General features: G+C 38.3%; 1 protein-coding gene across 2 annotated transcripts in view; it reads left to right on the plus strand.

Annotated features, from left to right (window-relative positions):
- ABCB11 (ATP binding cassette subfamily B member 11) overlaps window positions 1-14956 on the plus strand; it is an 80909-nt gene that overhangs the window by 40747 nt on the left and 25206 nt on the right. For both annotated transcript variants that reach the window (XM_061135608.1, XM_061135609.1), the window contains exons 14-17: window positions 1674-1844; window positions 2336-2537; window positions 3760-3829; window positions 8251-8353. In XM_061135608.1, coding sequence (XP_060991591.1) covers window positions 1674-1844; window positions 2336-2537; window positions 3760-3829; window positions 8251-8353 — 546 coding nt within the window. The remainder of the gene's footprint in view (window positions 1-1673; window positions 1845-2335; window positions 2538-3759; window positions 3830-8250; window positions 8354-14956) is intronic.

Genomic DNA, 14956 nt, shown 5'->3' on the forward strand with positions numbered 1-14956 from the left:
AATCTACCAAACTGCAGCACCCTCTTTTAGAAGCTCGCTTTAACATACCTACAACTTCCTTATTCCATCTATTTAAACATTTGTCTAAGCAGATGATAAATTTGTCATGTGGTGGTAACTTTCACAATTCTCTTTTGATGTCTGCAACTGTTACTGTTCTCAAATTTTCTTGTGTTTGAGCTGCTAATACTGAGTCTTCAGTACTATGTGTCACATATTCAAAATTTCCTCGTTTATCTTCATTTTATATTATAGCAATGACAAAATCAACTCAGTATTATACTTGTATAGATTTCTTGGCCAATGGTCTGCTAAATCAAAGAAGAATTATTATTACTATTTAACACAAATATAGTGCTTACTACCGGAGAAGGCAATGGCAACCCACTCTAGTACTCTTGCCTGGGAAATCCCATGGACGGAGGAGCCTGGTGGGCTGCAGTCCACGGGGTCGGGAAGAGTCGGACATGACTGAGCGACTTCACTTTCACTTTTCACTTTCATGCACTGGAGGAGGAAATGACAACCCACGCCAGTGTTCTTGCCTGGAAAATCCCAGGGACGGGGGAGCCTGGTGGGCTGCCATCTATGGGGTTGCAAGAGTCAGACACAACTGATACGACTTAGCAGCAGCAGCAGTGCTTACTACATATCAGGCACTTTTCTAAGCACTTCACATCTATTAGTTCATTTAATTCTCCCAATCATCCTGTCAGGCAGCTATATTATTATCCCCATCTACAGAAGGAGAATTGAGGTTCCAAGAGGTCAAATCACTTGCTTAAGGCAAGGTTCTCATCCAAGGTAGTCTGATTCCACAGTCTGTGCTCTAGAATACATCCTTCTCAGCCTTCCAAAATGCCTGTATGAATAGGATCGCAGATTTGTGTATGATATAGTCTAGCAGTTAAACAATATAAAGCTTCAGAATCAGACCACCTCTGGACAAATCCCAGCTTCTGCACTTGTAAGATTCATGAACTTGGGCAAGTTACCCCCTCAGACTGCAGCGTTACTTTATCCATTAAGGAGAATAGTAGTACCTGCCTCATGGCACATCAGTCAGGACTAAATGAGATGATATGTGTAAAGAGTTCAGATCCACGCTTTCTACATGGTAGATGCTCAGCTCATGTTGCTAATATAAGTGAGATAAGAGACTGACCACATCACCACATTGTGAGATTCCAGTGTAATACTGGGCATGCAAAATAGTAACTGTTTGCTGTTCATGGTAGTGATTATAAAGCTACTTTGATCTTTCATTCATAATATACAGACAACTTTAGTGTTGTGTTTTTCTGTGTTCAGCTAGAAGAAAGAGACAAGGAATTGACATATGCTTTAATCCTCTAAAATGGATTTTCAGGATGTTGATTAACTTTTATTGTGGTGGAAACATTTTACCTGAAGTTGAGCTAAAGAGAAACATCTTTATCATCCAGAATGAAAGAATAAATCAATATCTTTATTTTGCACACAAATATTGATTAGATAATAACCTGTTCAGGAAAGGGTTTTTTGTTTTGTTTTTTTTTTTTTTTCAAGTGAAAGATGGATGTGTGAAAACTCATGCTTGAGGAGGAAGCTAGAAAGGACTTTTGTGATGAATGGATCACTGTCAGGATCCATCAGATTCTTGCTCCTCATCACTGATGTGGCTTTCTTCCTAGCAATTTGACACTCTTGTTGGAGAAGGAGGAGGCCAGATGAGTGGTGGCCAGAAACAAAGAATAGCCATTGCCAGAGCCCTTGTTCGAAACCCGAAGATCCTGCTTTTGGACATGGCCACCTCGGCACTGGACAATGAGAGTGAGGCCATGGTGCAAGAGGCGCTGAGTAAGGTTTGTTGAAAGTCTAATTTCCTTTGATAAGTCTGTGTGGAAATCCTTGTGTTGTTGTAGGAAAGGCTTCTGTGAAGAGAGGAGGAAGAGAAAGAGAGACATAGAGAGACGGACTACAGGGGTCATTGTATCTGTTTGGAAAATATTGGCTCACCACAATGTTCCTCACAGCTGAACAGAAGACATATGATTTGCTTCTAAAGGCTGCACATGCAAAACTGTAAATCTTGTTAAGTCTAACTCACAAGAGGTAATTTTAAAAATTTACATTTTGGTTTTAAGATGTTGATTCATAGCAGCAACTGGAGCAACGTGTGATGTGTTTACTAGCCACTAAGAAAGTATGCTGGCATTTTCTAATGTCTGTTTAGCCTATTTACGAATCTTCTTGGGGAGCGAGCCTCTGCCTTACTTGTGGATTCTGAGACAGTCCAAACGCCACTGTCAGCTTTGTCTTACAGTCTGACTCAGTGCATCGTACATCCTCACAGGTTCAGCATGGGCACACAATCATCTCTGTCGCTCACCGCCTATCTACAATTAGAGCTGCAGACGTCATTATTGGTTTTGAACATGGTACAGCGGTGGAAAGAGGCACCCATGAAGAACTGTTAGAAAGGAAAGGCGTTTACTTCACTCTAATAACTTTGCAAAGTCAAGGAGACCAAGCCTTTAATGAAAAAGACATAAAAGGCAAGTGCCTTTTCAGTTATGCTTATACATTATGTTAAATAGCATATATGATGTTTTTGGATTTCTATGCATTTTAATGTATAGTTACTTAGTTGTTCTCCTCAAAGCCCTGGGGGACATTACATAGATAATAAAGGAAAGAACAGATGTTCAGGAGGTTTAGTTATTGATCAAGTCATAGGGCTAAAACCCAGATCTCCTGTGGAAGAAACTTCAACTCCATCCCCTTTCTTCCCCTCACACTTTGCAAATAAGAGAGTCTTCCTAGAATGTCCTGCACTCAGTATGAGCTCTCTTGTTGGTTGAGTGAATTAAACAAGGACTAAAAAGTTTTATGCATATTTTCTTTAATGTAGGTAGATACTTCATGTCCTAATGTACTTTCTCCTTTACAATCTGAATTTTCTTTTTTCTTTTTTTTGGCCACATCATGTGGCATGTGGGATCCAATTCTCTGACAAGGGATCGAACCCATGCCCCCTGCAATGGAAGCATGGAGTCTTAACCTCTGGATTTGGTGGTTTACCTAAACCTATGTTAAGCATACATTACAAACTTTCTCTCCCATATCAAATCTGGATTTGTTAACACTATTGGGTAAAATGACTGTATACATTGAACATGTGATTTATTCTGAAAATATATTTTTTTTTAATTTGGTTCATCTACTATTTTTTTTTTTTTTTTTTTTTTGCCACCTCTAGTGGATTTCTCAGGCTTCCCTAGTGGCTCAGACAGTAAAGAATCTGCCTGCAATGCAAGAGTCCTGGGTTTGATCCCTAGGTTGGGAAGATCCCCTAAAGAAGGAAATGGCAACCCACTCCAGTATTCTTGCTGGAGAATTCCATGGCTACAGTCCATGGTGTCAAAAAGAGTTGGACACAATTGAACAACTAATGCTTTCACTTTTCAGTGGGTTTCTCACAAGATTTTTTTGTCATTCATATCAGCTATAGCTATAGGTATCTATTTCTGTGGTAATATCACATAGGCTATCATTTAATTCAAAAGATTCAAACTTGATGAGTATTTTTAATTTTTTTATTGTTAGAATGTGCTGGACAAGTGTTAGCTTTTAGTTATTGCAATAAGGTTAACAGGTTGTTTGAGATCAGATATAGTAACAATATGCTATGCAAATATAGTAAATAATCTTATTTTGCTTTGATTCTGCTTATTGTATACACTAAGGGATCACTCGTGTTGTATTGAATAGGAAAAGATGAAACCGAAGATGCCTTACTTGAGAGAAAACAGACCTTTAGCAGAGGGAGCTACCAGGCTAGCTTAAGGTAAGCTCAGGCAACAGGGCAGATTTTAAAGTTTTCGGATGTTTTCAGGAACCCTCTGCAGCTAAGATCTTCTGGCAATATCTCAGGTACACTTGGAAAGCCCTTAAATACAGCCCCAGGTCTTGTGTAATATGAACGGGCAAGTGAATTGTTGGTTGCCATATTGACATTTCTGTCTCCAATCCATAGAGGTTTCTTAAATTTGGCTTCTCATTTTATTGAGGGTAGGGGGTCATGATAAAGATGCTATGTAGTTAAAATGTTGTTTATTGAGCTTAGAAAGAGGATTTTAAAAAAATCTGTGTTTAGACTTGTCTCCCAGAATTAACTGTGGTATGAAGCACTGTCTTTTTTTTTCCATTTATTTTTATTAGTTGGTGGCTAATTACAATATTAGTGGTTTTTGCCATACATTGAAATGAATCAGCCATGGATTTACATGTGTTCCCCATCCCGATCTCCCCTCCCGCCTCCCTCTCCATCCCATCCCTCTGGGTCTTCCCAGTGCACCAGCCCCGAGCACTTGTCTCATGCATCCAACCTTTATCTTTCTGGCTTACTTCACTCTGTATAATGGGCTCCAGTTTCATTCATCTCATTAGAACTGATTCAAATGAATTCTTTTTAATGGCTGAGTAATATTCCATGGTGTACATGTACCATAGCTTCCTTATCCATTCGTCTGCTGATGGGCATCTAGGTTGCTTCCGTGTCCTGGCAATTATAAACAGTGAAGTGCTGTCTTAAATGGAAATCAGATTCATGCCTTCAGCTCCATTCTTTAACCTACTGAGCTGCAATTCAATTACAAATATTTCTGCTCCCAGAGTTCCCCATCCAAGGTCAAATCATTCTTTAACTAGATGAAATATGAGATGTGTCATCTAACACTCAAAGCATATTTTCCTAAACATGAACTTTCGAGGGGGGGGGGTCATTCTGTGGGTATTGATTTCCAAAGCATATTTTTGGAGCATGCTGTAGCAAGACTATAAATTTAATCTTTCATTATGGTTTAAAAGTTTAAAAAAAATAGTTCCTTTAATGTTAAAGGTCTGTATATTAAGAAAAATTCTGCCCAGGAGTATTTATGTGTATTTGTGAAAATGTTATTCAAGATCTTTTTTTCTTAAGTCCAGAGACTATTTGTAGGCAATAGACTGACATTTCTCTACCGTGTCCCTTATCATTTCTAGGATATTTGATTCAAGACTGTGCTCTAAACAAAGGCTCAATTTATGACTTGCTCATTCAAGATAGCTAATTGTTTATTGAAAAATGGTTAAAGAGGCTTAAAACATAATATTCTAGAAACAACTCCAAGTAATTCAAACACAGATTTATTTACTTTTAATATTCAAAGACTAGTTCACTGGGTTTTATGCTTAGGGGTTTTATTTTTCCTTTTAAGGACAGGTCTATTCAGAAAATTTCAAGAAATGCTAGTTTCATTGAATTTTTTCAATTTGGAAGGTAATAAAGCAATAGTTCAAATGTAAAAGCTATAAAAATTGCCTAAATTGTTAGGTAATTTTTAAAGACATCTGGCATTAATTATTTCACCATGTTTTTTTCTGAGTGGAAGAAAAAGATTATAAAGGTCATCAGAATCATGGTCTGAAGGTATCAACTAACTTCTTAAACCCAGAAAATGACTAGGCATCTCTTTTGACCACTAAGTTAAAGCTTGCAAAGAGGAAATGTATCTCATGGTGAGGTCAAAAGGAAATAAATATTTTCTTAATTTTTCAAATGAACAGAATTTTTCCCATTCTAAGTAGTTTACTTACAGTTTACTATTAGGCCCAGATAACAGTTTTAATATAAACATTTCTTATTTGGCTATTAGCTCTTACAAATTCTACATTTTGGTGACTAGGGAGAGAAGCCCAGAAATACAACCTGTACACCGAAAGTAGCTATTAACCTCCTACAGAGGAAGATTTATAGGTTTGAGTAAGAAGGTCTGTTAAAAATATCTTATTGTGTAGGCTGACAGATTGTTTTTTAAGAGGACTAATTGAAATGTTAATTTGTATCTTATTTCCTCGGTCTGATGCCTAAGTCTCTCTTTAGTAATATATTTTAGATTCAAGAACAATTTCCATGGATGACAATAATTTCCTAAATGATCATGTTGAGAGAGAGAGAGAGCACACATTCCCAAATTAGCTGTTTTTGTTTCCGATGAGAAGTGGTACACAGCTTCTGAGGAAGGGAGGGGGAGCTGTGTAGGTTTCTGAAAAGGGGAGTGACAGAATCCTCATGCTGCTGTTCGTGGTAGACCAGAGCGGCAGGTCAGGCCCCTGCCTCGCACCCTTACTGTTCATGGTCTCCTTGGGGCAGCTTATGCTAGACTGGTAGAATGCTGGATGAATGGGCAACAGGGAACGAGAGAAAGAGAGATTTAAGAAACATTAAGATTAAAGTAGTAGAAATTTGAGGGAGTAAGTGTTGATGTCTTCCCTGCTCAGAACTGGGAGGTAGTCAACTATATTCTGAGGCCCTCTTCTTCTCCACATATTCTTCCCACCTTGTCTGCCAGCGCTCTGAGTTTCTTTTTCAGGCCCCTAACCTTCAGTCTCAGCCCTCTCTTACACTCAGCTCTCTCTAGCTGACACAGACCTATTCCTCACACCTTTGGGAGTTGAGCTCTTGACCTCAGTTACCTAACTGAAAGAAATGACTCTATTGCTGCAGAGTTTCAGGCCAAATGGGACGGGCTTGGGGTGTCGCAGAAGCCAGTTTGGTAGCAGGAAGTCAGAGTGGGGTGTGGTTTCATGCCTGATCACAATGAGAATTTGAGCAAGAGCAAGAGGGAGGACTTGACATAAATGCACCTGTTGAACCTGGTGACTAAGGAAAAAGATGCCATCAAATGAACGTGGGATAAGTGAGGGTCATGAAGTTGATGCATTGCTGCCTTCTCAGGAAGGATAGATGAGCATCTGCAATAGGCAGGCGCCACCTGGGTGTTTGTTTTAGTCTAGCCTAACCTGAAAACAGATGACAGGAGACTTATGAATAACACCATCTGGATCGCTCTACCACAGCTGACGCAGATCTCCTCATCACTACAATCTCTTTACACTATATTTCTTCAGACCAAGTGCTTTGAGAATGTAACTTCCATCCTTTCAAGTCTTCAGGATTACCTTTATCACTTAGCAGTCTATTTGCAAATGGCTAAAAAACCTCAGCCAACCTGGTTTAACCTTTAAAGGGAAAGAATAAAAACATTACTAAATAATTCAAAGGGGCTTTGGCTTCAGGCAAGACTGGGGCTTCAATGACTTGGTCAAGATACATACAGTTTCTTTTTCTTCCCTTCTCAGTTCTACTTTTTTTTTTTCAGTATTTGTTTTTTAGGAAGCTTCTTTTCTTGACATAATTGCCAACAGTTTCCAGTGTCACATACTTTCAAATTCAACCTAGAAGAAAGTAGAAGTCTCCTTCCCGGAAACCTCAGGGGAAAACAAAACAGCTCGAATCACTTCCTATATCTGCTCTATACTAAGTTTCTGTACCTAGTAACCCTATCTCCATCCTTGTCTTTATACTGTTCTGTCAATCAGCAATGCTCTTTCCTCTAGCCTACAGATACCCACAGCCTACCTTAGCCACCTCCTCCATGAAGCCTGTCATGGTAGCACCTGACATATGTTCTTTTATCCTTTAAATTTCCATACTATTTATTTAAACCTGCTTTATAGCACTTATCACATTCTTCCTTATATTAGGGTTGGTTACACGCATTGTTCTTCTATAAAACTTTAAGCGCCTTAGGGGAGAAGACTGTAATTGTCCAGTCTTTGTGTCCCTTCACAGCACCTAACATTGATTTGTATGTTGTAGGAGCACAATCTTCTTCTGTTGAATGAATCAGTGAACACATCAAGCTAAATTATATTTCAATAATATATTTGTTAATTAAATCCATCCCTAAAGGCAGTACATAGCCTGGAGAAATTTCCACTAGGGTCCCTGTTTCCTCCTACTAGTCTATTTGTGTCCAGGTGGAATTATGCTAAAGCAAACATCAGGGAGAGAGAGAAAGCGAGATATCAAAACTTATCGTACAATCCTAAGGGAGGTAATAGTGATGGGCCATTGCCATTATAGCAATAGCAGAACCATGTGTGTTTGGGATAGATTTGAGTCTTGGATGCTTTTTTTTCGGTGGACTAGTGAAACAACTTTGGCCTCTTCTCTTCCTCCCTTTGTGTGTGTACTCTGAATCAGGGTTTAGCTTGGCACCATAGCAACCAGACTGATAGTTCTATCAAACCCACTCAGGAAGGTCCCGTATCCAGTTACCGTGTAAAACATTTCTGTTCATTTTACAGGTGATGTAAACTTGGAACCAGTTGAGTCCTGTTCCAACAATCCACAGACTAATTCATCTTTCTTTTTACTTACAGAGCGTCCATCCGACAACGGTCCAAGTCTCAGCTTTCTTACCTGGGACATGAATCGTCGTTAGCACTTGTAGATCATAAGTCTACTCATGAACAAGACAGAAAGGTCAGATACTAGTGGCTCATGGGGGGATGGAAGAAATCTCTCCTGGGGACTGTCGTATGCCCTTTAAGCTTAGAATATGAGTTTTCAAGGCCTTTATCTAGTAATGTTTCTCTAAATCAAACTAAATGGGAGGCTCCATTAAGACCTGAATGAAACTCTAAATTTTATATAATGCTTTACATAATATTTTCAGAGATGCATAAATAATAAAATATTTTAAGAACACATGGTAACTAAGCTGAACCATTAAAAGTTCACTGATAATTCTCTTTTTCAATATAAATTTATTTATTTTAATTGGAGGCTAATTACTTTATAATATTGTATTGGTTTTGCCATATGTTGACATGAATCCGCCATGGGTGTACATGTGTTCCCCATCCTGAACCCCGCTCCCACCTCCCTCCCCATCCCATCACTGATAATTCTTATGTGAGCCATTCTAATAAACATAATTACATGTACTTAGCAGACTATTTGATTATGCCAAAATCCCTTTCAAGTTCTTAAGACTATCTGAAAACCTTTCTTTGTAAAACTTTAAATCTCCTTCTTAAATGATTATAATAATTATAAAGTGTTAGATACAAGTTATTGCAAATTTTAAATTAATGGGGACTGATTAGGTTTTATGAACATTTGTTTACTTAATACAATTTTATAATAATTGTTTTAGGGTACATTTAAAATTAACTTTAACACTATTCAAAGCAACATAAGAATGAAATAGATACGAGAAGAATCAACACATACAGCAATAGTCAACATTGTTCATCAGGATATCCACTGCTGCAGTGGGCACAGTCTAACTTTCACATAAGGTGACCATCCCTCCTACTCAGAGCCTTTCTTAATCACTGAATTTTATTCTTCAGCCCTGATCCTCTCCTTTGCAATCCCCCATTACTCTTCATTTCAGTCTTTTCATGGCAATTTTCTTATTGAGGCTTATTTCAGATCATGTTTTCTTATCCTGTTACTAAATTACAAGCTTCTTAAAGTTAGTGACTGTTATTTGTGTTTGTATCAACGTGGGCTTCTTGCTTTTCCTGGAAACTCCTTTATCCTTTACTATGAGACCTAGCAAACATTCCTGCTTACTTGTCACATGTAAACCTAGAACCAGCCGAGTCCTGTTCCAACCTGCTGATAACCTACAGACTCTTTCATCTTTCTGTTTAGTTACAGAGCTGCACATGGTAGGACATCAAGTGACTTTTAAAACTAGGATGAAAAATTAACTTTTTATAGTAAAATAAAGTCCAAACCACAAGATTTATCAAAGAAAATGAGTCAGAGAATATTTTAATTACAAGCACATCCATTATGCATGATGTAATTTCAAATTATCTTTAAAACATTTCAGTATGAGAATCCTTTTGGGGAGTAATTATAAACACTGATTCACAATGCCAAATTTGGAATAAAGTACTACGTACGATTTTATGACTATGATGGAAGGATTATTAAGGCTCTCTTTTTTTGGTTTTAAGATATTAATAATAAATGGCATTCTTAATTATCTAATGTTGTTATTGTTGTTGTTCAGTCGCTAAGTGGTATTCGACTCTGAATAGATAGCGTTCTCAGTATCTAATACAGCTGGTTTAAATAAACTTCATAGAGGAACACTGTCTCAGGAACAGCAGGGTGGATCCAAGGAGAGAAAATGTTTAGCAAGCCTGGTTGCTTACTGCATCTTGCCATTAAGGACTCAGCACCTCTTCTCATTCTAGAAATAGTTTCTTCATTTATGTCTGTGGTGCTGCCACCCGTAAGTACAAGATGTTTAATACAAGGAGTTTAATAAGCGTCAAGGAAGAAAGAACCAAACACTACAGTGGCATTTCAAACGTAACAGCACCCATTGTATTCAATTTTTTGCATTTTTATTTTTTCCCCTAGTTTCTGGGAAAATGTTTGACAATAAAAACAAGAGAGTTAGGAAGGAAAAGAAAATCCAATTTTGTTATTGTTGAAGCTGGTAGATGACTCAGCACTGTTGCAGAGAACAATCAGATTTCCTGAAGATCTGAAGATCAGGTTCCCAGACTTCTGATGCAGGGAAAAACTCAGAAGGGAGTTATTTAAATAAAAGGAAATCTAAATCAAATACAGAGAGTAGTTTCAGAGAAAACAAAACTACTCCCTAAGTATTCTACTCATCAGCATTGCCAGTTAGAATATAATAAATAACTCAATTAAATGGAAACCAAGAATCTGCCTGCAATGGAGACTCAGGTTCAGTTCCTGGGTGGGGGAACGATCCCTTGGAGAAGGGAATGGCAACCCACTGCAATATTCTGCCTAGAAAATCCATGGACAGAGGAGCCTGGTGGGCTACAGTCCATGGGGTCGCAAAGAATTGGACGTGACTGAGCATCTGAGCAGAGAGACTGTAATTTTAAAAAGATGACACTTTGATTTCTTTCTTTAGTTAAGGGAGGAAAAGGAAAAAAAGTGACAGAGCCAATGTGATTCTGCTAAAGGTAGAAGTGAAACAGGCCTTGTGCTTATATTAATACTGCTCATCTCTATGATAATTATCTTAGAACTTTTTTGATTTAAAAATTAAATATTTTTAAAAAGGAAACAGCAGAATCAGCATTGATAGAATTTAATATAAGGACTTCCTAATCAAAGTAAATTTTAAAATATTTTAGATATTTAGGTTATTCTAATCCCAAGTAAATTTTAAAGTATTTTGATAGTTAACTAAATTCTTTAAGATCAAGCACTGGTAAAAAAAAATTTTTTTTTCATGTTTTGATGAAGAAGCTCTAACCTGACCTGTTGTTTGGGGGATGTTCTATTTTGTGTGGCAAGGCAAAAGTGTTTACTTCTATAAAGGCGTTATCTCCACCTTGTGGTCTCTTCGAGTTTTGACTCTGAAAGCTTAGAGGAGATGGTTTCAAGTTTGTGCTTCCAAAGTGTAAGTGGGCTGTCTGACCCAACGTTTCATGGTTAGCTGGTAACAGAGCTAGGACTATAGCCTGTTTCCTCTTGGTTTCCAAGCTATACTCTTGGCTTTCATAAATCAGATCACAGTTATAATGCTAATAAAATTGAGATTAGGATTAGAGGAAAACTGCAGGCTAAAGCTTCCAGTCTCTATATCTAGGCACCTCTTTCAGAGGAACTAAAGGGTAGAATATGTATGAGATTGTGTCAAGGTCAAATATTAAAAACCCATCACTTCATCACAGCTAACTTATAGTAGGGTTTAGGCATTGGTTAGGAGATAGGACAGGATTTCCCAGGTGGCTCAGTGGTAAAGAATCCACCTGCCAATGCAGGAGATGTGAGTTCAATCCCTAGGTTGGGAAGATCCCCAGGAGAAGGAAATGACAACCCACTCAAGAATTCTTGCCTGGAAAATCTCATGGACAGAGGAGCCTGGTGGGCAAGGTCCATTGGGTTGCAAAGAGTCAGACACAACTGAGTGACTGCGCACACACACACACAGGAGATAGGACAGAAAATCTGTAAAAATGACTACTAGTATTTAATCATTTGAAAAGTCCCTGCTTCTTGGTCATAGTTACCATTTCCTATCATCATATCTTAAAGTTGTCACCAAGGCAGGAGACTGCCTATGGGTTGGCATGAAGAATTCAATGTAACAAAATATAGAAATCTGGACATGAGATTTAAGTAGGAAGTTATATTTTCACCTGAGCTACACAGGATATGGATGGAAGGAAGCTGGGGAAAGCCCTTTGTTTAGCATTGAATCATCTACCTTGTAAGTGTGATCAGTATTTTTTAAATAAATGTTTTTTACATTTATGCACCATGAGCATAAAAGCTTCATTCATTCTTTCATCCAATAAGTATTGATTGCACACCTAACAAGTGCCAGATAATGTCTTAGGGATGCAAAGATGAGCAAGAGCACTGTTCTTCTTCCTTCATTGGAGCTGCTGGCAGGATACTTCTTTAAGTATGATAAATAAGTGAGCACTATGCAACTTATCATTGACACAATAGAGGCAGGAATTGCAGTGAGGAAGCGTATATAAACTTTTATAATTTTGTCTCTCTGTGAGTTACTGGTTTGCTGTGAATTTATTATATCTATGTATATATACTTATCTTTTATATATACATATTTATATTATATTATATTAACATAAAATATATAATATAATATAATATTAATTATAATATTATACACACACACACACACACACATGTTTTGGGGCTTCCCTGATAGTTCAGCTGGTAAAGAATCTGCCTGCAATGCAGGAGACCTCAGTTTGATTCGTGGGTCAGGAAGATCTGCTGGAGAAGGAATAAGCTACCCACTCCAGTATTCTTGGGCTTCCCTTGTGGCTCAGCTGGTAAAGAATCTCCTGCAATGCAGGAGACCTGGGTTTGATCCCTGGGTTGGGAAGATCCCCTGGAGGAGGGAACAGCTACCCACTTCAGTCTTCTGGCCTGGAGAATTCCATTGAGAAGTCCATGGGGTTGCAAAGAATCAGACACAACTGAGCGACTTTTGCTTTAATACATATTTTTAGCTTTTTAGCTTTTTTTAGATGAGTTAATTTGTCTTTAGCTTTGCAAAATCCCAGAGGAAAAAACCTTTCTGTACATAATGACTTGCGTTTTCTTTTGTTCTTATACTACTTTTAGTTCAGTTCAGTTGCTCAGTCATGTCCAACTCTTTGCATCCCCATGGACTGCAGCACGCCAGGCCTCCCTGTCCATCACCAACTCCTGGAGTTTACTCAAACTCATGACCATTGAGTCAGTGATGCCATCCAACCATCTCATCCTCTGTCACCCCCTTCTCCTCCTGCCCTCAATCTTTCCCAGCATCAGGGTCTTTTCAAATGAGTCAGCTCTTTGCATCAGGTGGCCGAAGTATTTGAGTTTCAGCTTCAACATTAGTCCTTCCAATGACTATTCAGAGTTGATTTCCTTTAGGATTGACTGGTTTGATCTCCTTGCTGTCTGAGGGACTTTCAAGAGTCTTCTCCAAAACCACAGTTCGAAAGCATCAATTTTTCAGTGCTTAGCCTTCTTTATGGCCCAACTCTCACATCCATACAGGGCAAAGGCTAACAGAGTTTTGCCAAGAGAATGCACTGGTCATAGCAAACATCCTCTTCCAAGAAGCTATCAAGTTAGCTTGACACGATTTTATGGATGCTGGAGCATACATAAGAGCTTTTTACTCAAAGCACGAGCAGGAGCCAGTGCACACATTTCCACTGATTCCCCAGCCTACCCCCACTTCTCAGCTGATGAAAGAGAAGTAGGTGATTCCAGCAAATGAAGGGGAAGAGGAAACGCAGGCTTGAGAAACCTGGTGTTTTTATAATGGGCAATAAGCCCTTTTCTTGGGATGGAAACCCTATCCCTCTCCTCCAAGGCTATTTGCTTGAGAAAACAGCCTCAACAAAGGTGGGCAGTGCCTCTGTTCACAAGATGTGCAGAAACACGAGCGAGCCATAGAGAACTTTGTCTATCTCTTTCCTTTTGAGGAGGAGGAGGCAACTGAGCCCCAGAGAGCTGAAGTGCTCTATGATAAATTCCATTAGTGGCCACGTGGGGCTCATCCAAGAACCATGTTCTTTCCACAGGCCTGTTTCCCTCACGCTTTCACAGGCACCTTTCTTCCTCTCTGCATTGATTTCCTAGAGTTGAGTAAGACATCAGAGATTAAATCATTGAAGGATTTGCTACATGAGTGAGTAGCAACTATTGAGGGCCGACCAAGAGAAAACCTGAAATGGAGGCATTGACAGATCCATCACCAAGCAAGCTCTCCCTCCATCCTATTTGGCTTGCAACTAGAATATGGACACCAGGCTTTTATTTCAATTGAATTGGTAATGAAATCTTTGACTTTGGAAGCAAAAGGATAGTATCTGAAGTTCCTTACTGTTGTCTGTTCCTGATGGTCAGCTCCTGAAGGGGCAAATAACTGTGTTAATGAAATAGAACACTAACAATTTTTTATTCAATTTGCTGTAGACATTTTTAGTATATTTTAATAGAAAAAGTAAAAAAAAAATCAATACAGATCTATATAAGCCACCTAAAGTCTTTTCTCAAACAAAGTGGACAATAAATTTAGCAAATTATTGAAGAATGGGCCTAACGACCAAGCACTGAAGAATACCATTAGAAAGGAAAAATGATGGTAAAAATGATGAAGTTCTGAATATAATTTTTGCCTTCAAGAGGCTAAAAATTTGCTAGCTCTGACACTTTAATGGCAATTGAAGAAATTGGAATGGGGAAATTTTAAAATAATTTGTACTCCTTGTAAAGAATATGCAGAATTTAGAAATCCAAATTGATTACCATTTACTTCTGGGTACTAATTAAAGAAAACTTTCACAGAAATATGCAATTGATAACCATTGTCACCAGTTAATACATTTTAAAAATTATTTTGCATTGTTTAGATCCACTGGCCTGCCTTAGGGCTTGAGGCAGTCACTAGACTTTGACATTTCTGAAGGACATATCTTGAAAATTTCACAAATCCTCGAATATGTAAATACCACTCACCATAGCACAAAGGGTTGCAAAGAGTCGGACATGACTGAAGCAACATAGCACTCACGTACTCACTATCGCACAAAC

The sequence above is a fragment of the Dama dama genome, chromosome 33 (genome assembly GCF_033118175.1).
Source record: "Dama dama isolate Ldn47 chromosome 33, ASM3311817v1, whole genome shotgun sequence".
Taxonomy (NCBI): Eukaryota; Metazoa; Chordata; class Mammalia; order Artiodactyla; family Cervidae; genus Dama; species Dama dama.